The following is a 27,530-nucleotide window of genomic DNA, read 5'->3' as shown; positions in this document are numbered from 1 at the left end:
CTTAGTTACTGAGCCACCGCGTCCCTCAAAATTTACTTACAAAATAATAAAAGTGAGGTAAAAATATAACATACAACAAATGGTCATCAATACAGAGGAATGGGCATCCTGTGGCCTCCTTTTTTATTTCCCCACCTGGCTTAATATTTCCATCCAAGAACTAAGCCTGAGTTGTCACAGTTGGTTCGCGAAGCGGGGGGGGGGGAGAAATTCGGGCCTGCCGGTCAAAGCCACTTTTTCCCTCAGGGGCCGGCGGGAACCCCTTTCCGAGCAAGCGTCCCACAAGGCAGCTAGAGGCCGCCTGTGCAGAGGGAGCCACAGCAGCCTCGCCTCTTCCTCTCCGAAAGAGGCGCGGAGGCGGAGAAAGGCGCACCTCGCAGGCCGGGCCAGGCGAGGGCGGGTTTGGCGGGCTTTTACGGCCGGAGCCCCGGTAGTTCGCATGGCATCTGCGGAGGAAGCCCTGGAGGGACTGGACGGAGCCTCGCTGGAGGAGCTAATGGAGAAGAGCTTCGTGGAAGAGCCGCTGGCGGAAAGGTGGTCGTCTCGGTCGGGGCTGAAGCGAGGCCTTGAAAGCGCCCGGGCGGTGTGGGTGTGGGTGTGGGTGCGTGTGTGACCCCCCTCCCTCTTAAAACCTTGAATGCAGCGTAGTTTGATCGTGGTTTAGTGGAACGTGGTTCATGGTACCCTATAAGTAAGCTCAGAGAACCAACTCTGCTTCCAGTTAGGAAGGGGCCCCATGAGACCATCAAGACGGTCACAAATTTTTCCCAATAAGATGAAAGTTAAAAAAAGAGAGAGGCCTGGATGTTGTTTGAAAGTGAAAATGAATGGTGAATGTAATGGTTCCCTTCCTGGGCTTGATCTTTTGGCTACAGATAATGGTTCTCACTTGAAATTCCTTCTGAGTCCTTTTGACAGGGAAAGCAGAAAAAGGAAATAATATAGAATATAGAATAGCAGAGTTGGAAGGGACCTTGAAGGTCTTCTAGTCCAGCCCCCTGCGTAGGCAGGAGACCCTACACCACTTCAGACAAATAGATATCCAGCATCTTCTTTAAAACGTCCAGTGTTGGAGCATTGGAGGCAAGTTGTTCCATTGATTAGTTGTTCTAACTAAGAGGGTAGTAGAGCACTGAAATCTTGCTTCCTTTTTATATGCAGTGAGATCCCACCCCCCTATACACACATACACCCCCTTACACGCACATACACTCTGGCCCTTGAGCTGAAAAATGTACATGATTATTCTATTGTAGGTGTAAATATTATTTTACCATCTAAAATAATTATTGGTCTATTTATTTTAGGTTTCCAAAGAAAATGATCGGCTTCCCGGATACTGTACTCCAAAGAGGTTTGAACAACAGATACTGTGTTGTACATGTTCAGGATGACGAAGAACGTGAGAAACGTCTGACAATTGTTTCTTCAATGCTTGACGATTCAGAGAGAGAGTTGTGCATCCTTCAGGATGATTGGTAATTCTCAGGCAAATGGAGGAGGACATTTGTCTGGTAGATTTCTAATTACACCCCTATTGTAAAAAAATAATTTTGTGATAAATTTATAAGAATAACAGGGAACGGTTAGGGAAATATTGTATGAAAAGTTTCTCATGCTCTTACTGCGTATTTACCCTTGGTGAACCTTCCTGTTACCTAATAAACTTTATTTTTGGGGTATGTTGCATCAAAGCTAAGCACACGGGCCGGATTCATATAGTGACTTAGCATAAAAAACAGGATTACCGGTAACTGTTTTGTGATTCAATATGTCTTGTGAACATAAGTCATAAGCAAACTGGAAAACGTATGGTGTTTACTTCTCTCAACTACCCTTCTAGTATTTATGCATTTATTCATTTAACAAGTATTTATTTAGTATTTATTTTAGTTTTTCCTCACTTTTTTCATTTTATATACTTTTATCCGTGACCTGTTTTATTATTTCAATTTATGTAGTTGCTCGTCCCCATTCATGATTCTGAGTGCGTGGTAGCAGATTTGGGCTTCAGAAATCCACATAACCATTACATGGGGGAATGTTTCCCCCCTATTTATGTGGGGATCTGTATTTGCACATACTCAGAGAAGAGGTGGATCATTTGCAGAAAAAAAAGTTTATTTTTTTTAAATTTTATCTCCCATTTCCAAACATATTTGCTCCCTTTAATCTATCTTTTTTAAAGGATTTCTGTTCCAGTCCAGCCTGGAGATATAATTCACTTAGAAGGAGAGTGCAATTCTGGTATCTGGATAATAAATGCCGATTCAGGATACTTAATTCTGTATCCAGATGTGCTACTTTCTGGTACAACTGTATCAAATAGCATTCAGTGCATGAGAAGAGCTGTACTGAGTGAAAAGTTCCGGGTAAGTTTAAAAAAAACCTGGATTTCTAAATGTTTAAAACAGCTGTCATGTCAAGATTTTTTTATCATCAGTAAAATCATAATTTACTTTAGCTCCAAAATGATGCTGGATTATTGGCTGGATTCATTTGCTGGTGTTTCAAATGGCATTTAATTGAATGGATGTTTCATATATTATACAAGTAAACCTATAAGGACAGAGGTCTTCTGAATGCTTTTGTTACTTCCATATGTACATAGGAGGTGATGGACCCTGATTCTTTTATAATGCAGTAATAGAGGCAGTGGTTGTTTGTGTTTTATCAGTTTCATTTGCCATGACAGCTGTGATTTTGTTGGATTAAAGCATGGGTGCCAAACTTGCAGTGTCACATTGCTGTCATGTGATGTTTCGCAACGTTTTTCCCATTTGCGGAGCTGGGGTGGACGTGGCCTGCATGTGATCCATTTGGCCCACGGGCTGCCAGTTTGACATTCATGGATTAAAGCATGTGGCAGTCTGCTTTATCTTGATAACTTTGTGATAGGGCTGCTCCCATATTATTTATTTGAAAAGATCATAATATAAGGGAGTTAATTTTTTAATGTGGTTGGGCCAGAGGAAGCTTTTTATGCTCTAATATCAGCCATGAGACTTTTAATCTTTATATGGAAACAAAATAGACATCTTTACAGTTTTTTCTTTATTTCTTCTGAAAATATAACAAAAACAACACTAGTGCACTTGGAGACTATAGATAGCTTTACTGGCTATATATATATATGTGTATGTATGTATGTATGTGTGTGTGTGTGTGTGTGTATATATATATATATATATATATATATATATATATATATATATATATATATATATATATATATATATATATATATATATACACATATACACACACACACATACATACATACACACACACACATACATACACACACACATACATACATACACATACCTACACACACACACACATACCAATTATCTTTTATTTATATTCAGAAAGATTTATAATTATAATAATAGAAAAATTGTAGAAAGATAATACTCAACTAAGAAACAGTATTTTTAATCTTGTAATTTAAAATAGCACATTCACTCCTTAGTTTTTTTAAATACTTTTTTACTATATGTTGTATGTTTTTCTATTCTTAGCTTTCTTGGCTTATTTGAAGCATAGCCTTACTTATCTTTTCTCAGAAATAAGTTCTTTCTGTGTTCAGTGACTTAGTAGTAGTAAATGTATGTATTGTACAGGCCTGTGGCCTTAGTATGAGCATAGTAAGGGAAGCAAATAATTTTTCAGATTAATTGATATGTAGGACACATTTATGCAAATATTTCAAAAGTGGTTATTTTGTCTTGCAGAAATGTGAACGTACTTCACGTGCAATGCTGATAGGCACAATTCTACATGGAATTTTTCAGAAAGCGGGAATAAATTTTACACAGGAGAAACTGAAAGAAATTGCTTTCTCAGCTGTTCATGGACCAAAATATCTAAAAGAACTGTAAGAGTTATCAAGAAATAATTTTTAAGAATTATATTTTCTTAGTTTTAATACTTAGTGGAGACTAGTTGGTGTATTGTTGTAAGTCGCTGCTGTTGTTGACCATGTGAAAACTGTTTCATTAGAACTCTGAATCAAAGATTCACTTTGTGAAAATGTTTTCAGTTACCAGGTTTCCCGTATTCAGCTACCAATTCAGTTCACAATATTGAAGCATTTTCCTTCTCGTTATCATGATTGAGAATGTATGCCAAAATACTTTTCATATTTTCACATTCCTATTTTCCCCTCTTTCTTGATTTGAAATATATGAAGGATCCAGGGCAGTGTGGTGGCCTAGAGGTGAAGACCTAGGTAGCAATAGATGTTTCTCTGTCAGGGTGCAGAGAGAAAATATCTGCTGTGAACTCCGGAAAGGCATCAGGAAGAGCATCTGACCACTAAACTCTCAGCTTCACTCAGTCACCCCAATCCCACCTTGAAGCAAGTAATTACAGAAAAAGAAAAAAAAATACATTATGGACCTAGGTCTCCATGTGAAAACCTTGGGTCTGATCCTTGAGTTCCTTCAGAAATTATTATTAACTCTACTTGGTTTCATAAATCCAGTTTGGTCTAGACCAGAACTGTTAATGCATCATGTTCTGGCCACACGCACACCTGGTTTATCGAAGGTGAAAAAAGTCCTGATACCTCACATGATGCCACCATGATGACGTGAGTTTGACACCCCTGGTCTAGACTGACTTTAAGTCTGTCTTAGCCATAAAAGCCAGCTGGATGACTTTGGGCCAGTACTTCTCAGCGCAACTGAAGGTTACTGTGAGGAAAATAGGAGGAAGGGGTGTTTGAATATGTTTTCTGCCTTGAATTATTTATGAAAATAATAAAGGTGGAATACAAATCAATCAATCAATCAATCATTGAATTAAGTTGCCATTTTATTAATAACATTATTTTATGATCCTGACCCCTTTTCAATTTCCTATAGCTAACTTTTCGCTAAATGAAAAAAGCCCAAAAATCTTTCTTGTCCAGTTTCTAACATCCTTCTTTCATTCCTAAAGGTATCAGTTAAATCTAGAGCAAAAGGATATAATTCATGAGATTGAAGAATACTTACCATCTTTTATTAAATGGGCAGAAGTCTATACATACAAACACAGCCAAAATAATGTGCAGTTAAAACCGTAAGTAATTGTTAATTGAATACAAACAAACTTACTATGCTTTAGTGCAGTATTTCCCAGCCTTAATATTTGCCACATTTAAAATTAAAACGGATGCATTCATAGAATTTGATGATTGAATCATGTAAAAAAATATTAAACCCTTAGATATTAACATAAATATTTCCCATGAAAATATTTTAAACAATAAATAATGAGTGTTTTCAATTTTTGCAAATATCTTTTTTTATTTGGCAAATAATTTTGATTTTCCAAATTCCTGAGAGGGTCTGGGTGGAAGCTGCACATAGCTATCCTGCAGTTTGGTTTTATATCACAAGGCATGATGTGGCCTGCATGTATTATGGCTTGGTGTATCATAAACCCATCCAATTGTGCCTTATTCAATAAATTATATAAGCAAATCACCACAGCACAAATTTGTATACATGTCTTCAATTCCTTGGCTCCCCCACCCCCCAATACAAATTGTTTAATTTTTATTGTGTCACCTGAACTATCTAGTGACAACACATTTTCAAGCTTGTATTATTCATAGCTTTGCTGATGTTGTAGGCAAGCTATATTTAGTAGTCGGAAACAAGAAGCAGTTTGGTTGCATCTTTTCCAGAAAATATCCAATTTTTGCTGTGATCTTCGCAAAAGGTTGGTTCTGTCTATGACTGCGCTGAATATTTATACTGATTCAGGAACTAAACACAGACAAATAATAGCCTAAGTTGTTTAGTAGCATTCTCTTGTTCTCTACTATTTTAGTCTTCTATTCAAGAGGAGTGCAGGATTTTAATTGTTCTTCCTTGTGTCTTTCAGGAAATGCAGAGTTAACAGGTTAAATTAACATATATGAATTGTTTTGTAACAGACTAGGTTCTAAGTCCTGTTATAATGTCAAGGTTACAGAAATCCTGGATGTTGAGGAGAATATCTGGTGCCCCAGGTTTGGCTTAAAGGGCAAGATTGATGTTACAGCTGGAGTAACCATTCATGAAAGATCTAAAACTCAGACCAGAATAATGCCACTGGAGCTTAAAAGTGGAAAAGAATCTAACTCTGTAGAGCATAGAAGTCAGGTACATATTGGAATATATATGGAATGTGTAAAGTTTAAATACATGAAGAATATAAGATTATTGAAGGCATCTACACTATATATAAGAGCATCCTGATGGACATACTTGCAAAGCATTTTGTAGATAATCTTCTGTGCTGGGTTGAATGACACTTTATTGCCATGATTCCCTGATATTGCCTTTTTGGTCTTCGTAGTTGAAAGATGCCAGGAATACCTCATTTGACATTCCTGGCAAGTTAGGAGAAGATGTTATCTATAACAGCCAACTACCGGAGTCTGTTTAATATAATTGTTAGAATATCTTTGAGGAAGGAATGTTTTCATCCTAGGCAAGGGCAAGCCATCATCTGATACAATTATATGAGATTGTTTTGGGGTTAGCATTTACATAGCACTTACTCTGCATTGATGATCTTAGGATGGTCACATACCAGAAAATATTGAAAATGGAATTACTGTAGTTTTAATGATCTTTCTCAGTGTACTAAAATGCTGCACATATCTTCACTTTGTTTCTATGTTTAATTTTCGGTTTTGTTTTAACTATCTTTTTAGGTAATTTTGTACTCCTTACTGTGTCAAGAAAGGCGAGTTGATCCTGAAGGTGGATTTCTCTTATATCTGAAAACAGGCAATATGATTCCTGTAGTAGGAAGTCGTATGGATAGGAGAGGTAACTTTTGTGATAGCAAAAATATCTACAAGGGAGTATTGTTGTTGTTAGTTGCAAAGTCGTGTAACCCCATGGACAACGTTCCTCCAGGCCTTCCTGTCCTCTACCATCCTCTGGAGTCCATTTAAGCTCACGCCTGCTGCTTTGGTGACTCCATCCAGCCACCTCATTCTCTGTCGTCCCCTTCTTCTTTTGCCCTCAATTGTTCCCAGCATTAGGTTCTTCTCCAGTGAGTCCTTCCTTCTCATTAGGTGAAATTCAAGGTACTTGAGTTTCCTCTTCAGGATCCGGCCTTCTAAAGAGCAATCAGGGTTGATCTCCTCTAGGACTGACCGGTTTGATTGCCTTGCAGTCCAAGGGACTCGCAGGAGTCTTCTCCGGCACCAGAGTTCAAAGGCCTCCATTCTTTGGCGCTCAGCCTTTCTTATGGTCCAACCTTCACAGCCATACATTGCAACTAGGAAAACCATAGCCTTGACTATATGCACTTTTGTTGGCAGGGTGATGTCTATACAAGGGAGTATAGTTACAATATTTTCTACCCCATCTTTCTATTGTACTGTTTTCATTGTGGCCGCTGTGTGTGTGTGTGCGCGTGTGCGCGAGCGCACGTGCGTGCATGCACACATGGCAAAAAGCAAAACAGCCTAGTTGTAAATGGAAATACATTTTGAAACACATATAATATAGCAGAGAAGGAGTAAACATTTTTTTAAAGCTTAAATGGGTATGTGGAGAGGGCTCTAAAAGCATTCCAGAATAACCTACAGTTTTTCTTATTTAAGAAGATTAGTTGGGTTATATTCTCACTGTCTAGCCCTATTCTGAGTCAAAAAGATTGAATTATATTATGTGGCATATATCTAAATATCTAAAGCTGAGCCCCGTTTCGCAATGACATTTCTGAGAATCCTCTTTTCCCTCCTTTACTACTTGATGATGTCCTATTTAACATGTTGCTCATCATTACAGTTGCAACTCATTTTAATAAAAAACAAATATAATTTTGTGTGTAACATGAAGAGCTTATTTATCAAATTGTTTTGCAGTATTTGTAGGCTGCCCACATTCTAATGAACTCTGGGTGGTGAATAGAGCAATAAGAGAAACCTAATACAAATTGTAAAAATGCCTTTGATCAGTTTCCCTAGTCAATTAGAGCTAAAAGCACATTGAAATAAAATAATTTTATTTGATGAATGGAAGAAGAAACAGGACCAAGCATTTCTTTTTTTGGAGGGGTGTGTGTGGAGTGTTCCAGAATGTGGGAACTACTAGGAAGCAGGCCTGTTCTCTAGACTGTACCTTATGTAGCTATCAAGATGGAAGCAATAGATCTCTTTGGATATTTTTACCAGATAGGAAGATACAGTTATGACAGGGATGTCAGACTCCAGGCCCGCAGACCAGAACCGTCCCGTGCGATACTTAGATCTGGCCCGCGGGGCTTTCCTGGAAACAGTGAAGGATTGGCCTGTGGTGCCTTTTAACTGAGCTCAGGAGCCCGTTTTTGCTGGCAGAGCACTCGGGCAGCCACAGGAGCCTCCAACACGAGTGACGTCAAGCTGGTCATGCCCCCTTGCCCTTGTGTCCCCCCCCCCCAAGTTCAAACACAACCCTGATGTGGCCCTCAATGAAATTGAGTTTGACACCCCTGAGTTATGGCAAGTCATCTTCATATATCACAGGGTTGTGCCTAATAGGTAATGATCAGGACTTTGAACTGGGCCCAGAAGCCTCCTGTTCACCGGTCCAGCAACCTTTCAGGGGATGTTATCTGCACTCTCAAAGTTGTCCTGTTAGCCGGCAGAACAATATCTAATAAAGAAGCTGACTTGAGCTATGGTGGAACTATATTTAATAATTTGTTCACTTTTGGGTGAATGGAGGAATGAATTCATAGGGCCAGTCCTCGAATATACTGAATGCCCAAGTTTTGCTCTATGTTTTTTTTTTCATGCCCTTCACAAGTGTCTAAACTTGTTTATCTTTTTCTCCTTTGCAGAACTGATTAAACTGAGAAATCAGCTGGCCTTCTATTTTATTCACAACACATACAAATCTATAGGAAAAAAGCAAACACAACTTGCCCCTCTACCTCCTTTGATTAATGATAGCCAAGCTTGTAGCTATTGCTCTCAGAAGCAAAATTGTATACTTTATAGTAGGTAAGTTTCTTTTAAAGAGGTCATATGAAAGTGTGCCTTAGTCCAGAATGGCTGACATCATAATTTCAAGAATCATTCTTGGTTTGGTATAAGAAACCATGTAAAAGAGGGTTGAACACAGAGGTGTTATTCAGCAGGTTCTAACCAGTTCTGGAGAACCAGTAGTGGAAATTTTCAGTAGTTCGGAGAACCGGTAAATACCACCTCTGACTGGCCCCGCCCCATCTATTCTCTGCCTCCCGAGTCCCAGCTGATCGAGAGAAAATGGGGATTTTGCAGTAACCTTCCCCTGGAGTGGGGAGGGAATGGAGATTTTACAGTATCCTTCCCTTCCATGCCCACCAGGCCATATCACACCCACTAAGCCACGCCCACAGAACCGGTAGTAAAGTATTTTGAATCCCACCACTGGTTGAACAGGAAAGCAGGAATCATACAATCTAGATTTTTTTTGGTGGACTCATGTTCAGTTGTGTTTCAGGGCCGTAGAACACCAGAAAGATGTCTTAATACCTCCAGATATGGTGGCTGCTACTGAAAAGGAGATTTGTCATTTAAAGCCTTCTCACTTGGAATATTTCCACCTGTGGTATCTAATGCTAACTTTGGAGTCACAGTATAAAGATGGGAAAAAAGGGCGTAAAAATATATGGATGCTGTCTGCTGCAGAAAGGTAAGACAAAGACTTAAGCAAGTATCAGCAGTGATTTTTGTAAGCTCATTTGTAAACTTCATTCTGCACACTACAGTAAGAAAGAAGAAATGGTACTATAGCCTGAGTCTCGAATGGAAGAAATCCAAACCCAGTTTATTCTTTGTTCTTGATGTTTGCAGAGAAAAACATGGGGACTGCATTGGAAATATGATCAGAATGGAAAATGTAGTAGAAGTTTCAGATGGACAGTATCTACACTGGTTCCAGCGTAGAGATGATTGTGTGCCAATCACAACTTTGATGGTTGGGGACAGAGTTGTTCTAAGTGATGAAGACCACGGTTTGCTTGCCTTATCTACTGGTTATATTCAGGAGGTCAATAGAACCAAACTTTCCTGCTTATTGGATAGGTATTGATTGATGTATATTTGCATATACATATATATATGTATATATATTCGTAGATTTTCATGGGTGTAGGTATGCTGGTCTTGTTGTATTCGGGTCTTTTCCCGTGTAAGATTGAGATTGTCTTGGCAATGTTTCAGCGAGGTCTCACTCGCCATCTTCAGGCTGAGTAACCCTTACTCTGGAAAAAAATACTGTGGGGGTAAGACACCCCTTGGGGCATGGGTTCTGTTAAGATATAGCCTGTTGTGCCTTAAAATAGCTTCTGTACTGCGTAAAATGGCTTCTACTGTACAGTGGAGTTGCCATGGTAACGTCTTCACAGTACTCCACAAGGGGGATCCCTCTGGTAAGGGGGAAAATCCAACATTAGAAATTACGTTTAGTCTGGACATTTCCCTCCTATAAATAAATACCTGGGCAATGTCGGGTTATTGGTTAGTTGCAGAATAAGATTACGTGTGCCAGCTAATAAACAGTGATATTTCTATTTACTGTGACACTGGGAGATCTGTATATAGATTCTTTCATGTGCTGCCTTATTGAAGCTGTTTTGTTAAGTATCAGTATTGCTTGTACTTCAGATTTCATGCTGTTTTAGCAAAATGTTTTTCTCTGGAGATGTTTGAATGTCACGACAAGGTGTGTTCCTGGTGAGAAATGGGACTTGTATAGAATCAATTGTAACACAGTTGAAATGCCCAGCAGATTTAAATCTATATATCTTGTATGGACAGGAGGTATTTAAAACTTTTTGTGGAATTTTACTGGTTCTGTTTAATGTGTTTCAGGAATTTATCTCATCTCCCTGGGGATACTGTTTATAGATTAGATCATGAGGAAGGAGCACTTGGCATAGAAGCTCCTTTAGCAAATCTTTCTAAATTAATGGAAAATTCTCCTGCCAGGTATTTTTCTCGTCTCTATTTCCATACAAGTAACATTACTCTTAGAAATATTTCCACAGTTGATTATTTCATCTTCCCTCTCTTCTCTTTAGTGAAAAGCTTCGTAGCTTAATAGTAGACTTCTACAAGCCACAATTTGTTCAATACTTGAGTTCTGTTCTTCCTCCAGAGGCAAAGGGCACGGTGGCAAACATTCTGAAAGGTACAGGGGACAAAAGATTATTACTTGTGATTTATTTATCATTTTTTAAAACTGCCCATCTCCCTCATAGAGGGAAAATAATCCAGTTTTCAGAGCATTAAATTAATATCTTTCAGCTGCAAATCCTTATGACACAAATATATTAGAATCTGTATACCTTCAGCAATAAGCTTATTTCCACAAAATAATTATTTTATTCAGTAATATTCATAAGCAGGCATATCTTAAAGAATGATCAATGCCACAATATTGAAAAGCTATTCACGGAGTTGGTAACAAAATTTGAAATTCCAAGTTCATCTGTTTGTGATTACAATTCTTATAAATACTATATGAAGGAGGGTAATTTTTTGTGCTGGATTTCTAAGTATATTTATTTCTAAGTATATACTATATTTCTAAGTATATACTATATTAGTATACAGAATTTTCTGGGCTGAAGAAGCACTTTGAATTTCTGCCAACTGTTCGACTGAATCCAAAATAAGGGAGTTTTGAATTCCCAAAAGTAAAACTTTATTGGCTATACCATTTTGGTACCGAAGAATCAAAACCAGCTCTGGTTTTCCTATGCAAATCCTTGCCTAGTTAAACAATGGTTTTTCTTTCTTCCCATCCCTGGGTAATCACATTGTCCAATTATGAGAAGCCTTTTTGTTATGGGAACAGTCCACCTACTTCTCAAGCACTTGCACTGGTGACTTTGATGGTTTCCAGGCTCTCATGATCCCCGCACGACTTCTCAGCACTCCATTTCACTTTTCCCTCTCCCCAGTTCATTGGCAAGTCAAATAGCGATAAGGTTTGAAAGAAGCAAAGCGGTTCAATCTTGACAATTTCCCCTAAAGAGCCAATTATTGCCTGGTTTAGGATGGATCACATTTCCATCTTTTTTTGCAAATATCAGGACTTAGATGTAAAGTAACTACAAGTAAGACCACAGGTATTTCTCCAACTAGTACTCTCCGGCAAACACTTTTTTACTAGTGGAACATCCCATGTGTGTGAGTTTTTTAAAAAAATGAGCATTTTATTGCTAATATAACTGCCAGAAAAATAAATAGGAGCAACATTTAATTTACAAATTTGCCTTGGCATGGAACAAGTATTACTTCTACCACAAGGGAGTGATTACAAGACTATAATGTGTTGAAGACAGCAGTGAATTACCATATTTTCAGAGTATAAGAAGTTTCTGTGCGTCTCATAATCTGAATATTGCAGTGAGGTGTGTATGTTGGTGTGGTGCTGTTCTAGACCGGCCTTGGCAGCGGAGAACGGGCCATGGCGGCAAAGGTGCTACGGTGGTGAACGGGCCATGCCAAATGGGCCTCAGCAAACGGGCAGTGGCAGGGGCGAAAGGGGCAAACAGGGCAGATGAATACCGAATGGATGGTGGGAGGCAGAGGCAGATTTTTCCCCCTTGTTTTCCTCCCCAAAAGCTAGGTGTGTCTTATAGTCCGGAGCGTCTTATTGTCTGAAAAATATGGTAGTTCCAGGTTCAGGTCTTGGCTAATAGAAAAAAAGACTGGGGGCTTGCTTTGAGGTAAATAGCTTTCCCTGGTTCCCCCACAGACATGCCTCTTTTAGCAGAAACCTTTTGTCCACTTTGTTGGAGAATGCTATACAGCTAGTCCTCAACTTACAACCATTTGTTTAGTGACTGTTCAAATTTTCAGCACTGAAAACCACTAATTTGCAACAATCACAGCATCCCCAGGATCACATGATCAAAAGTCTGGCACTGGGCAACCTTCATGTATTTACGATGGTCGCAGTATCCCAGGATTGCCACTTGTGATCTTCCCAGCTGGCTTCCATCTAACAAAGTCAATGGAGAAAGCTGGTTTCACTTAATGACTGCATGATTCACCTAACAGCAGTGATTGGCTTAACAATCATGGCCAAAAAAAGGTTGTAAAATTGGGTGTGACTCACTTAACAACTGACATGCTTAGCAATAGAAATTCCAATCCCCATTATGATCGTAAACTGAGGATTACTTCTAGTGTACTCATTGGAACTGAGTAAACATTATAGGATTAGATGGAAGTGTATTTCCTCGGTATAGGGAATAAAGACTAAATTGACTTTTAAAGATACCATTCTAGCATGGATATCCAAATACTGTATTTTTCGGACTATAAGATGCACTGGAGTATAAGACGCACCATGATTTTGAAGAGGTAATTTTGTAAAAAAAAGGTTTTGCACTCTGTAGGCCTCCCAAACCCACTTCACCTCTCATTTTTTGCACAAACAAAAAAGGCATGCAGAGCTTTGGGAGGCTTGCAGAGTTCTCCTGGGGCCTGGGAGGGGCCCAAAAATGAGCAAAAAATGGCCTGTTTTTTGCAAAAACGGTTTGTTTTTTGCAAAAAAAAGGACATGCAGAGACTTTGGGAGGCTTGTAGCATGCTCCTGGGAACTCCCCCCCCCCAAATGACCTGCTTTTTGCTCTTTTTTGCCCTCCCCAGCCCTGAGGAGCACTTTGCAAGCCTCCCAAACTTTCTGCATGCCCATTTTTCCAAAGGGGACGGGGTTTCAGTAGGCCAAAAATGCTGTATTCACTGTACACCCAGATTTTCACCCTCTCTTTTGAGGGAAAAAGGTGCGTCTTATACTCTGAAAAATACGGTACTTTCTCTCTTGGTGTTGTTTACAGAAAAAAAATAGAGTACAGTTTTAGTTAAATGGCAGGTTAATTATTTTTCTCTTTGTCTGGTAAATCCTAGGATTGAATAAACCCCAGAAACAAGCAATGAAACAAGTTCTCCTTTCGAAGGATTACACCCTTATTGTTGGCATGCCTGGAACGGGAAAGACTACGACGATTTGTGCTTTGGTAAGGTCTTGTAGAAGATCGGCAGTTCGGCTTTCAAATCCCTAGCACTACATTACGGAGTCTGTTCCTGTTACTTGTCCCAGCTTCTGCCAATTTAGCAGTTCGAAAGCACGTAAAAAATGCAAGTAGAAAAATAGGAACTACCTTTGGTGGGAAGGTAACAGTGCTCCGTGCACCTTCGGCATTTAGTCATGCCGGCCACATGACCACAGAGATGTCAACTCGATTCATAAAGTTACTTTTTCATCATTACTGTGCACAGTTGCTAAATGAAGCAATTGCTGAACAAGGATTACCAGTATTTAAATAACATTCTCCTATTTGCCATCTGCTTTGCATTTTAATCTGCCTACTGCACTTATACTGCTATTGACTATCAAAAGGTTGTTTGCCCCTGAACTTACATAGTACATAGACCCTGACATGCCAGAGACATGAGAATAGAGTTCCCTCATGCTTCCACTCAGATTTCCTAAAGTGTGGAGGAAATCTGTACTTCAAGGCTTGATATGGTCACTCATCCCCTAGACGCCTCTCATCTTGACTATTGCCATCCACTCTACATGGGGCTTCCCTTGAAATGCATCTGGAAACTTCAGTCGGTTCAAAATGCAACACCCTCCAAGGGTTGGTACAGATCTCGATGTGCACATGTGTCACCTCTCTTCCGGGAGCTGCCTTGCCAATTTGCTTCCAGATACAAGTCAAAGTGCTTTCAAGCCCTTCTTGGCTTGGGACCAGGTTCTCTGAGGGACTGTCTCTTGCTAGTCACATCCACCCGACCCACTAGAGAGGAGAAGCAAAGAATATTGGGAGTTCCATCCTCTAAGGCGGTACATATGGCAGGAACCTAGAAGAAGGACCTTCTCCGTAGTGGCTCCCTCCTTCTGGAAATTAGACTGGCTCCCATTCTGACACTCTTTTGTAAGACCCTGAAGATGGGATGTCTCCGAAGCGAGACGTGGGAGGAGTCACAACTGGGTATTAACACGGCCCATTTGCCCGGAGACTAAGGTAGAATTTGAGTCCAATCCCTCTATTCCTCCTCCTGACTCTCCAGATTAACCTCAGTCTTCGGCCCAGAAGGACTACTTTTCTGACTCTCCATTTGGCTTCAGAGGTTTTATTGCTTTAAAGTTAGCCTTTTAGTTTTTTTCCACGTGATTCATCCCATCTCTCTCACTTGCGTCTCTGTGCTGTTTACCTTTTTTTCCTTGCACAAGCCAGGCTTGCTGCACTAGAAAGGAGCCCCCAAGCCACTGGGCGGTTAAAGGGGAGGCTCTGGGCTGCGCGCTGGCGGGTGCTGTACCGCGTGACCCGGGGGGTTGCGGAACCCTTCGAAGGCTCCTGAAAGAGCGGCTCAGTCGGAGCCGGCTCGGCATCAGGCCATGTGGTTGGCAGTCGCCATTTTGGACAGTGGCCAATGTGGAGGAGCTCGGAGATCGGCGTGCTTGATTTCGGCCACCGCAAGCGCCCAGAACCACCACCAGGGTCTGCAGAGGATTTCTTCAGGCCTGTGCTCCACCAGTGATCTGGGGAGGACCCCTTTGGTTCGGCGGTGGGCCGGTTTCTTCGAGCTGCGGATTGGCGGCATGGCTACAGATAGCGCCGGTCCAAAGGATTAGGGTGAGATTGGCCTGTATAGTTCTGTAGACTTTCTTCAAACATTTGCTGAACGTAAGAATTGATGTCTTCTGATCTGCTCTCATATTACTTGGGGTGGGATAGGAATCAGCACAGGGGAACTAAATAAATACAGGTTAAACTTGCTTTTTCCTTGGTTGTCTTTCCCATGTTTTAGGTTCGGATTCTTTATGCTTGTGGCTTCAGCGTTCTCTTAACTAGTTTTACCCATTCAGCAGTTGACAATATCCTACTTAAGTTAGTCAAGTTCAAAGTGGGATTTTTGAGGCTAGGAAGAGCTCAGAAGGTTCATCCAGACATAAAGAGGTTTACAGAAGAAGAGATCTGCAAATCAAAGTGTATTAAAACTGTGGCTCAGTTGGAGGAACTATACCAAAGTCAGGTAAAGAAAATGCCTTTTTCAGGAGACTAGTGTGCCTAAAAAGAATCTCTACTGGGAAGTTTATGTTGGTGATATTATGTTGTTTTAATTTCATAATAACTATGCCCTCATTAAGTGATCCTAGTAGGTTTTAATCAGATGAATAAGAAAGGTGCATTCATATTTACAACAAAGATATTGCATCTTGATTTTTTTTCTTTTTCATTTCATACACACACACACACACACACACACACACACACACACACACACACACACACACACACATACATATATATTTGTAGAAAGGGGCTTTTAGCCATAGCACCATTCTGCTACTGTGTAAAAAGAAACTAGATCTCAGTATCCATGGTGAAGAGTTTGATAAATTTGCAGTTTGGGGACTGCTTTTTTTTTTTTTTTGCTTTATACATGTGCAAAAGAAGATGGATTTGCCCACTCATAAACTACATTCCTTCAAATTCTCAGGATCTGTAGTGTTGTAATCCACTGTTGCTGTGCTGGAAAGGAATCCCTGCAAATAACAAAAGCCACTTTGGGGCTCTATAATTGGGAATCTTTGCCACTAGAAGATGCAAATTTTAACATGAAACCTATTCACTTAGAGAAGATCTGCTTGTGAGATAATAAATATATATTCCTAAAAATTTAAGGGAATTAAAATTGCCCAAAGAATGCAGAGGTTGGCCAGCCTGTTATATATTCTAAGATAAAAAGGAATTCTCAGGTGTTATTACCAACAAATTTACAAACATCTTACCATTTAAATTTCTGTAAAATAATCTGTGACTGATAAATGATTGCAGAAAAAGATTTACCTATCCACTTCACCTCTGATCAGCTTTACTTCCCTGCCCCCAATTTCTTTAAATGTTGGAGGGAATATAGGTAGGTATATAGACAGCTGGAATAATGAGCTGAAGAAGCTTCTTGGATGAAAAGTGAAACATCTTCAAAGAAAAAACAGAAAGTCCAGTTGCCTCTTGAAAAAAGCACCTTTGAGACAACTATGACCTGGATGACTAAGAATTTCCATAGATAGCTGGAATAATAAAATGTACTCAGCTCCATCCCAAATTCTGACAGCAGAGAGACATTAAGTTAAGAACTGCGTTTAATAACTTGTACAGGGAACACAATGTAGTATTGTTTGAATTTAAGTGCATGTCTGATTTACAGTTGAAAAGAGGTGCTGTCTTCATACTTTCTCATCTTTTTCCAGCCAGTCATTGCAACAACATGCATGGGAATAAACCATCCAATCTTCACTCGTAAACGTTTTGACTTCTGCATAGTGGACGAGGCTTCTCAGATTAGCCAGCCCATCTGCCTTGGCCCTCTTTTCTATTCCCTTCGATTTGTGCTGGTGGGAGACCATCAGCAGTTGCCTCCACTTGTGCAAAACCCAGAAGCAAGGTAGGCAGCATGATATGCTGTGTTGTGGCCTGCCAGCGGAGCTGGTGGCAGACTCAGACAGAAGGTTGGGGAGGAACATGGGCCAGTCCTGGAGTCTGGGGAAGGCTGTGATGACTCCTCTGCATTGGAGAGATGGGGCCAGGGCCACCTGACAGTTATCAGCTGCCTTTGGAGTCAAAGATCAGTGGGGCAGAAGAACAGCTGGAGCCTGTTCTCATTGTGCGCGTGTGCAGAGCTGCCAGGAGTAGGGAACAGCTAAGAAACAAGGGCTGATTCGGGAGTAAAGGCACAGGTGGACGGTGAATGGCCCCTCTCATAGGGAATAAAGAGGAGCGAAAGGGGAGGGGAGTTTGCAGGAGATAATTAATTCAATTCATTAGGTTGAAGATCTGTTCTTGCCAAGTAATTGCTGCTACAGTGTGGCATTTGGAAGATATTGGCCTGGCAGCTCTCCAAGCCTGATAAAGGTCTGTTATTATGAATCTCATGAAAGACTGTTTGCTGGGACTTTGCTGGAGAAGAATTCCCTTTAACCTAAATAAAAGAGGTTTTATCAGGACGAGGAGTCTGCTACATGATCTTGGGAAGCCTAGGTCAGAACTTGCTGTAGGATTTATACTTACTGTTAGCCATGCTATGTGCAAGTTACTGCCTGAATTTTTATTGCAGAGAACTTGGCATGAGTGAAAGTTTATTCAAAAGGCTGGAACAAAATAAGAATGCTGTTGTGCATCTAACTGTCCAGTACCGAATGAACAGGTATGTAAGCATGAAACATGTTGTTTCGCCACACCTCAAGACTGATAAAAATCTAACTTTCTTTTTTTTTTCCATTTTAAATCCCTTCAGTAAAATTATGTCATTGAGCAACAAGCTGGTGTATGATGGTAAACTGGAATGTGGCTCTGAAAAGGTGTCCAGAGCTGTCATTGACTTGCCTAACTTAAAAAAACTAAAACTGGAAGAGTCTTCTTATTCAGAAACGTGGCTAAAAGAAACACTTGATCCAAATAATCCCGTTTGTTTTCTTAACACTGAGAAGGTAACTTTTATTGGGCCTCTCTTCTCATCCTCAAGGCAATTTGATGTTGGGTTTTGTTCTGTTTCTCAGGAAATTGAAGGTGCAGAATTAATATGAAGAGGTCTCTGACAGTTGGCTTTAACTTCCATTAGGAGAATAGTGGCAGGGACCATGTGTCAGATCAGTTTCGGGATTGACACCATGTGGTATTGCATCTTTGAGCAAGAATCAAGTGGCCTCTCTGTTTCATCCCATGCAAATCTCTCTCTTATCCCAACAGTCTTTATCAGTTGCTTTTGCTCTCTTCCTTCTATCCTCTATCTCCGTGATGGCAAACCTATGGCACGTGAGCCATTGTCCAGCTCAATTCCACCGCACATGCGTGTGTACATTTCAGCACGCAACGACAAAAAGATTAGCTATCACTGCTCTATCCTGTCTTTTTTCCCTTTTCCATTTCCCTTACTATAGTAATTAAATATTGTTTATTTTCCTTTCCTCCCTGAAAATGGTTCAATTAAAAGCAATTTGCTTTAGAAAATGTCCAGATGTTCAATTCCAATAAGACTGTCCCCTTCAGCATAATTATATAATCTACCTGCAGCAATTTTTGATATACCTCAATATAGTCTTCCTAAACTAACAAACAGCTTGAAATTTTCATTGCAGTGGATTCAGGTATATGATGTTGGTCTTTAATTCAGGTTGAAGCCCTAGAACAGACAGAAAAAGGCTGTATAAGTAACATGACTGAAGCCAGACTGGTGTTCTTCCTCACATCCATATTTTTAAAGGTATTTCTCTTGTTTTTTAAAACTATAGAGATTTTATTTATGCATTTATATTGAGATACTTGCTAAATAAAGAGGTACACCAGCAGTGTTCCCCCTATTAGTTCAGTCCTTCCAATAGCCTGGCCTCAATATGTTTTGGAGGTGTGATGAGATTGGTTATTCATGCCTGCAGGTTGGTTTTGTCCCTTGGAATTCATGACACTTGAAGACCAAGCTTCTAATTTCCTCTAATCACAAGTTGTTGAAAATTCATTTCATTTGCAGGAAAAAAGGGGCAATTTGTTTTCTGGGGTGGGGTAGAATGCAGTTTCCCTTCTTTGCCTGTGGGGAAGCAAATCCGTTTCCCTTCTTTCTTGCTATTAAAAATAGGAAGTTTGTAGGGATGCCAGGCAGCAGGATTTACAGTATTTTTGCACTATAAGTCGCTCCAGACTATAAAACGCACATTAGCTTTAGAGGAGGAAAACAAGAAAAAAATTCTTCCTCTGCCTCCCAGCAGCCATCCAGTATTCATCTGGCTAGCATCCTTGAAGCAAACAGCAAATAGCTTGGTCAGCTTCAGTACGTTATTGCAACTCCTGCACATGGCTCATCAGAGCTCTGCTCCGTTGCACCCACCACTGGTCAACTGAGCTGAGCTGCTGCCGCTGGTGGAGAACACTGGAGTCTTCACTGCCGAACAGCTGATTGGTGTTTGGATCAGCCTCCCGGAATACCGCCAATCAGCTGAGGCTCACCGCCTGTTTGCCTCCACCTATCGTTGTTGCCCGTTCACTGGTGATAGAATGCAGTGAACAAGCAGCAGCAGCGATAGGCGGTGGTGGCAATCCCCGCCGCCTAGAACAGCTGATCGGCGGTATTCCGGGAGGCAAATCCAATCACCAATCAGCTGCTTGGCAGCAAAAGCTCCAGTGTTCCACACCAAAAACCCCACCACAATATTCGCTCTATAAGATGCACAGACATTTCTACTCACTTTTTTTTGGGGGGGGGGAGTGTGCCTTATAGTGTGAAAAATACAGTATATGTAGATGTGGATAAAGTACCTGAAAGCCTCCTCCTTTTAGGAGCCTTCGGGTGGGAAAGGGGGCTTACCTCTGGTTTAGTGCATAATAGATCAATCTTGACAAGTATCCAGAATTAAAGCAGAAATCACTGTAGGGTGTAATTATAGTAACTGGGGATGTAATGTTCGCAAAGTGCAAAAACTTCCACTGCATTTTGCTCTTAATAGAAAGCACCGCACTGAGTTAAAAAATGATTTGGAAGAACAACTTCTGATTTTGCAAAACACAATAAGACAAGCTGCTGCTCTTCAAGAGTTGCATTTACTTCAATGATTCGATTCTTTAAAACAGCAGAAACTTAGTTTTTTTCCAATTTGTGTGGGTCCAGTGTGGTTTAATGAATGGCAGGTAGATGATGTGTTCTTATCTGAGATACAAAACACAAATTATATGATATCCAAAGAACTTATATCGGTTCCTATATAATCCAGATCAGTTATCAACAAAAATACATTTCTGTGATGAATAAGCTAAAAAGTGTATGGGAGAAAAATATGCCAATAATTAATGTTATTAGGATGAGTGGGCATAGTTTTTGCAGCCAGAGGACACATTTGATTTCCTTAATTTATTTCAGTTGCAAGGAATAAGGGAGGATTGTCAAAGAAGGAAGTGGCTTCTTCTTGTGGACCTCAGATTGCTCCCCCTAGGCTTAAGAGAAGATAGAAGCAGAAGGTGGACTGAAGATACCTAAGAATAAAGTTGCATTAAAATCAAAAGTAATTAGTAGCTAACATCAGATTAAGGGGGCATTAGAGGAGGCGAAGGAGAAGTTCATTTAGCCTATTATATCATCAGTGGGTAGCACAAATTGGATATGATTCTTTTAAGACATTTCTATACGTTATTTTCTTAAATCTCCTAAAAGGATGAGTGTTGGAATGCATTGTATCACGGCCATCTGGGATTCCATAATTTTAACACTGGGATTATTTTTTTTAGGCTGGTTGTAAGCCTTCAGATATTGGAGTCATATCTCCATATAGACATCAATTGAAGATCATTACAGATTTGATGGCAGGCTCATACCTCGCTGATGTAGAAGTAAATACTGTGGACAGATACCAGGGGAGAGACAAGAGTGTAATTATAGTATCCTTTGTAAGAAACAATGTGGATGGAAATGTGAGTAAACACTATAGAATCATATATCTGTTCATAGTTCCAAGTATTTTAGGTTTGTTGTCCAACATTTAATTTATGTATGGTGCAGTCCTTTAAAAGGTTCATGTGCTAGCAGGTAAGATAAACAGCAAAGATGTACTAGCAATTAGTATAGATTATTTGTTTGTTTTTTCTTTCTGCAAGAAATCTAATATGGATCTTAGAATGAGTGACTGGTTTTCATTTTGGATATTTACTCGTAGCTAAGATTCCCAAGTTTCCTCTCTTTGTTTGAAGAGTCCATATGTATATAAGGCTGTTTTGCATGCTAGCAAAATACACTGTGTATAACACTGGGGGGGAAGTAGGTGTAGCCCCAGTAGTCCTGTTTTTGTATTAGTAATCTGTGTTATAAGTGGCCAAACCAAAAATTCAGAATGCCACTTTCTTCTGCAGTGGTGCTCGAACCTAGAAATAAAAGAGATATAAATAATAGTTTGATATAAAACTAATCAGAATAGGCACAATAAGGCAGGTCAAAAAACAAATTACAGAGTTACGGAAGAAAAACAAAAGCAAACTGGAAATTTTTTTGTAGTGAATTATGTACTTTCCTTATGCACACATGTATATGATAAAATGATTAATACAATCATTTAAAACACCCATTCTTGGTATTTTTACCCAGAATAACGTTTGTACAAATAACAATAATTAATGGAAACATTATAGAAAGTGACCAGATTTGAATATATTTATTTTGAATGAAAATGATTTGCAAAATATTTTCTATCAATTTTTCAACAACTGCCCGCATTTTTAAACAAGTGATCCAATTAAAATTGTTTGATTTTCCTGATTTCTTTATAAATTTTAACCCACAAAGCTTATCATTTTTAGTATCAAAAGTTGGCAATATGTAAAAAAAAATGCTTGCCTTTGATCAGGTTTTTTAAAGATAGCAATTTGTAATGTTGTATTAAGAGTAGAGTGCCATTTGTGCTTAAGACAAGAGCTTTACATTATATGAAAGAAATCATACCGACTTTAAATAAAGCAGAGGGTCACCATTCTTCTGGGGTTAGTTAATCGTTATCATTGATGAGATATATGTAACCAGTGGAATGATTATTATTTGAAAGTAATGGAGAACTTGTGAGCATTCTTTGTGCTTCCCTTTTTAAAAAAAAATAGGTTGGAGAACTTCTGAAGGACTGGAGACGTCTTAATGTTGCCATTACAAGAGCCAAACATAAGTTAGTTATGCTGGGTTGTGTACCATCCCTTTGTCTCTATCCTCCTCTAAAGAAATTACTTCATCATCTGAAGAATGAAGCTATGATATCCTTTCTTTTTCATTTAGTTATATTGTCTTTTTTGCCAGCCTGCTTAAATGAAGACTTTTCAGGCCTCCTAATTGAAGATGAAAAAATGCAAAATGCAAAATCAACTGTTAAATCTAGTCTGAAAGGACAAGATTGCTTCTTTATCACTTTCATTTAAAGAAAATGAAACCAGATTTTGGAATCTTTTCTCAGAACATTTGAAGTGAATTGTGTTCTGATTAGGCAAAATTAAAAAAATATTTAGCTAAAAGGAACTATGGGGCTCAGCTTTTGGAAAGTAATGGGAATTTTATCCCTTGATCCCTTATTTTTTGGTCTCAAAAGTATCATAGATAAAGTGATTGTCTGTTTTGAATATTGTCTGTTATCTCCCTACACAAACACTAGCTAAAAAGATGTTTTTTTTAATCAACTCTCTGGAGCTGCTGGTGCTTTGGGAGCTGAGAGAAAGGCTAAACTATTAGTCTAGCTAGCATGAATAATTTGATCTTAAAAAAGACAAAATTCTCTACCAAATCAATGACCAAATGTATGCAATAATATGCTATCCCATCACCTGCCCTAGAGCACACTATTCTTAGGACACTGCTGCAGTTGGTGAGCAAATGGGAAATTATTACTTTAGTATTATAGCTGACCAAGCCATCTACCTACCGTATATTTTGAAGTATAACACGCACTTTCCCCCAAAAAACGAGGTGAAAATCTGGGTGCGTCTTATACACTGAATACAGCATTTTTGGCCTCCTGAAACCCCGCCCCCTTCACAAAAATGGACGTGCAGAGGGTTTGAGAGGCCTGCAAAGTGCTCCTGGGGGCTGGAAAGGGGGAAAACGAGCGAAAAATGGGCTGTTTTTTGCTCATTTTTGCTCTCCTCCCAGCCCTCAGGAGCACTCTACAAGCCTCCTAAAAACTATGCATGCCCTTTTTTTAGTCCCACCCACCCCCGGGAGCACTTTGCAGGCCTCTCAAACTCTCTGCATGCCCCGATTTTCACGAAAAATGAGGCATGCAGAGGGTTTGGGAGGTCTGCAGAGTGCAAAAACTTTTTTAAAAAATTTACCTCTTCAAAATCTTGGTGAGTCTTATATTCCAGTGCGTCTTGTACTCCAAAAAATACGGTAGTACAGAAATAGTTTGCTTTCCTTTTGCTTGCAAGGATAGTGCAAAATGCCTATGGAAGGAACAAAAAATGCCCCATTAACTAGACAGCTTCCAATATTACTTAGGTAAGAGATGGGATGAAAGATTGGACAGTTGGCAGGCTTACCAATGATGGAAGCTTATCTCTTAGATGCAGCACCAATTTTGACTGTCACAATTCTATGCTTAATTAACCTCACCTTCTCCCTCTCCTCCCATCAACTACCTCCAGGGAATGGCAGTTGGGGCAAAAACTGCTTGCTGCTTCTAATACCACTTCTTTGCTTTCATGGCTTGAAGGAAGAATTAACCGGATTGAGGAAACTCCATTTGGAAGCGGAGCACTCCTCACTCATGCGTAAGACAAGACTTTGATAAGGGAAGATTGTATTTGCATTGGAATCCATCTTTCCATCTAGGGAGGCAATTTTAGCATGGTCTGCTCATTCTTCCGGAGGCTTAAGTTCACTGTTAAATCAGAGACCCCAATCTTTTAAGGCACCAGGGACCGGTTCCTGGGGGTTGGGGACCCCTGTGTTAAATGTTATAGAAACTGGATTTAGATAGAATTGGAATCCTTAGTAGAGACGGAAACACTGGAACTGCTGATAACAGGAGTAAATATGGGGTTTATAATTATCTGAAAAATATGCAGGTCAGGGCATTCTTACATGGGACTAAGTTTCTTAAACATATTGGCAGCAATAGATTGCGTTCCTTATGTGTCTTTTTTAAAGTTAATGACACATTTTAAACTCAATAGGAATTCAACAGTTCTGAGAAGATGCTTCCTCTTTAGCTCCATGTTCTGCTTCATTTTATAGGTAGTCCTCACTTACTGACCGCAGTAAGTAAGTGTCTTGCTAAGTGACATAGTTGTAAATTGAAAAAGGTGGCTGCCTCTGACTTATGATTGCAGTGCATCACCCACTGCTCTTAAGTGCGACATCCTGTAGCTGTGACTTGCAATTTCCTGCTTCCCTATTGATTTTGCTTGTTAGAAGCCAGTTGTGAAGGTTTCAAATAATGATGGGCTGCTGTGACTGTCATAAACGCACACCAGTTTCCAAGCGCCTGAATCACAGTTACCATAACTTTGAATGATCACTGAAGGAGTGGTCAGTTAGTGTGGATTGCCTGTATATGTAATTATTCAAAATATGGGATGGTCAGATACCTAAATATTACATAGATTAAACATTAAAACCTGACCCAATTTTCCTAGTACTTGAACTAAAACCATGTTTTCCTTAATGTTTCTTACATTTTCAATATTCCTTTAGGAGCATATGAACATGTTTTACATTGTAAACTCTTATGATAAACAAACACTGAGGAGAATCTTCACTAATATGAAGCAGATACACTGAATTCTGCCAGAAGGTGCTAAACTGGATTGTTCCAGCTTGTTGTTTTACATACTAATAATGCCTTAAATAACTATTTGGACATTTTAAAAATAGAGCTTAAAAGTATTATCTTGGTATATCTATTTGTATTTTTCCCATTTTGAGAAATAGTATCTATCTAATTGAGTATTTCGAATTCTTTTGATCAATATTTTGTGCGTACAAATGAGTAGCTTTAGCTGTCTATACAAAAATCTTGAAAGTACACAAATTCTACATCTCACTTTAGTTAAGCATGACCCCAAAGCTCTACTGTTAAAATTGGTTTGATTGTGGTATGTCTTCTTCTATGCCAGAACTATTCCAAGAAACCTAGATATTGTTGTTTGAAAGCCTGATCACCACTTAACTATGATTCCCTCCCCCTCCTATTTATTTGGCACTGCAATGATGCAATTTTAGTAAGGATGTTTGAAATGCTATTTTCTAATGCTAACATAATTTTGGGGGGAAACTGTGCACCTTGAGCTCATTACACACTCTAATGCCATTTACTGAAGCTGTATGAATTCAATTTTTTGTGCATGGAAATATACCCTACACTAAAGCTACCTCTTGGATGATGATGTTTTACTTTCCTTTGGATTTGATTGTTGTATCAAGCTCCAAACTGCACTAAAATCAAATTCTTTTCTACGTATATTTTTGTAATATTTTTAAACTCATGTATTGAACATTTTAAAATGCTCATCTGTTTTTGTAGTGCCTGTAATAAAATTAATGTGAAATAAACATAAATTTGCATTATTGGTATATCTTACATTATAAATCTCATCTATCATTAAACTATAGCAGCCTTCCAAACATAGTTGAAAACAGCCACTCCTAATGAATGAAAACATACAATCTTTTTTGTAGCTAGATGATTATTATTTTTTGCCTCTCCTCTGAAATGGTTGAAGAAATGATCGATACAGATAAATACAAGTTGTTGGGCTAGCAAGTTATTTGGTGGGTGATTTCTAAACCCCTTTTTAATAAATATATCTAGATTGCATTCTCTCTGATATCCTTCCAGGGACAGCATCCTAGTTGTGAGGGGAGGCTGAATATCAAAAGTGACAGGGCCACTGCAGGCAGTGATTCATGCCTTGATCACCTCATGGCTTGATTACTGCAATGCACTCTTATGTGGAGCTGCCCTTGAAGACTACCCAGACGGTTCAGCTGGTAGAATTTAGCAATGATGGGCATGAACTACACTGGTTGCTACCGTAGTTTGCTTCCAGGTATGATTCAAGATCCTGGTCACTACCTATAAAGCCCTTCCATAGGATTTGAGGGATCACCTGTCTCCCATAGTGTCTGCCCAACTGGCTTGATCTCGCATGGTTAGCACCCTACAATTTTATATCAGCACCCTGGAAGGAACGCTTTACTTTAGCAATAGCTGCTCCTCTAGGGTGAGGTTATGTGAGATTCAAATGCCCACCACCCTGCTGAGATTTCCAGGCTTTTTATGAGGACGACCTTCCTTTTCTTTGTTCCCATCGTAGTTTGGTTTCTCTGCCATCTTTGTATTTCATTTAATGACTTTATTATTACATCAGTCTATATAAATGTACCGTGTTTTGACCCCCAAAATAAGCACTTGACCTTATTTTTAGGGAGGTCTTATTATTTTTGAGGTACAGGAGGCGGTGAGCGTGGTCACATGGCTGTTGCTGTTTTAATATTTTCAGGGAGGGCTTACTTTTGTGCATACACTGAAAACCCCAATTGGGCTTATTATCCAGAGATAATATTGTTGAATATGTTTGACGGAAAGACGCAGGAGCCATGGAATCAGAGAGTAAGATGTTTATTGCGAGATGACTGCGATTCAAAACGTCCCTGCAACTGTCAGGGTATTTATACTCGAGCCCAAAGCAACTGTCAAATGACCAGCCAATCAGAGAGCTGGTAACAGGGAACATTTGCATATATAACACTCCTTCCCCCCAGTTATTTGCATACTCAACACTCCTCTAACTTTTGCATATATAACAAATATTTTCAGGGAAGCGGTATATTTCCCTTTTAAACCCATCTGCTCAATCTAAGATGTCCCCCTCATCCCAGCACACTAAAACTGAAGATTTTTACTAAAGAGAGAAACAGAAACTAGCACAGGTTACTACTGGCTGTTCATTGTAGGCAGGGATCATACAGAGATTCTGACAGGTATTGTGGGGGTCTTGTTTGCATTGAAGAAAAGCACCAATAG

At 39.4% G+C, this 27,530-nt stretch overlaps 1 protein-coding gene across 1 annotated transcript; it reads left to right on the top strand.

Moving 5' to 3' along the window:
* Positions 1–439: 439 nt before the first annotated feature.
* DNA2 (DNA replication helicase/nuclease 2) lies at positions 440–26,026 on the top strand. Its single transcript, XM_087702041.1, has 21 exons — positions 440–534; positions 1,308–1,478; positions 2,189–2,372; positions 3,738–3,880; positions 4,948–5,070; positions 5,933–6,140; positions 6,698–6,815; positions 8,821–8,983; positions 9,465–9,656; positions 9,818–10,048; positions 10,838–10,954; positions 11,047–11,156; positions 13,889–13,998; positions 15,800–16,024; positions 17,247–17,440; positions 18,110–18,199; positions 18,290–18,482; positions 19,166–19,255; positions 21,265–21,447; positions 22,621–22,767; positions 25,180–26,026. The coding sequence occupies exons 1-21, from the start codon at positions 440–442 to the stop codon at positions 25,234–25,236; spliced, it is 3,144 nt and encodes a 1,047-aa protein (XP_087558167.1). The 3' UTR covers positions 25,237–26,026.
* Positions 26,027–27,530: the final 1,504 nt, after the last annotated feature.

This window comes from Thamnophis sirtalis, unplaced genomic scaffold (genome assembly GCF_051295495.1).
Source record: "Thamnophis sirtalis isolate CommonGarterSnake01/CBP01778 unplaced genomic scaffold, rThaSir2_p1.2 scaffold_15, whole genome shotgun sequence".
NCBI classification, from domain to species: Eukaryota; Metazoa; Chordata; class Lepidosauria; order Squamata; family Natricidae; genus Thamnophis; species Thamnophis sirtalis.
The sequence above is the reverse complement of the archived record's forward strand: the minus strand, read 5'-3'. Positions and strand labels throughout refer to the sequence as shown.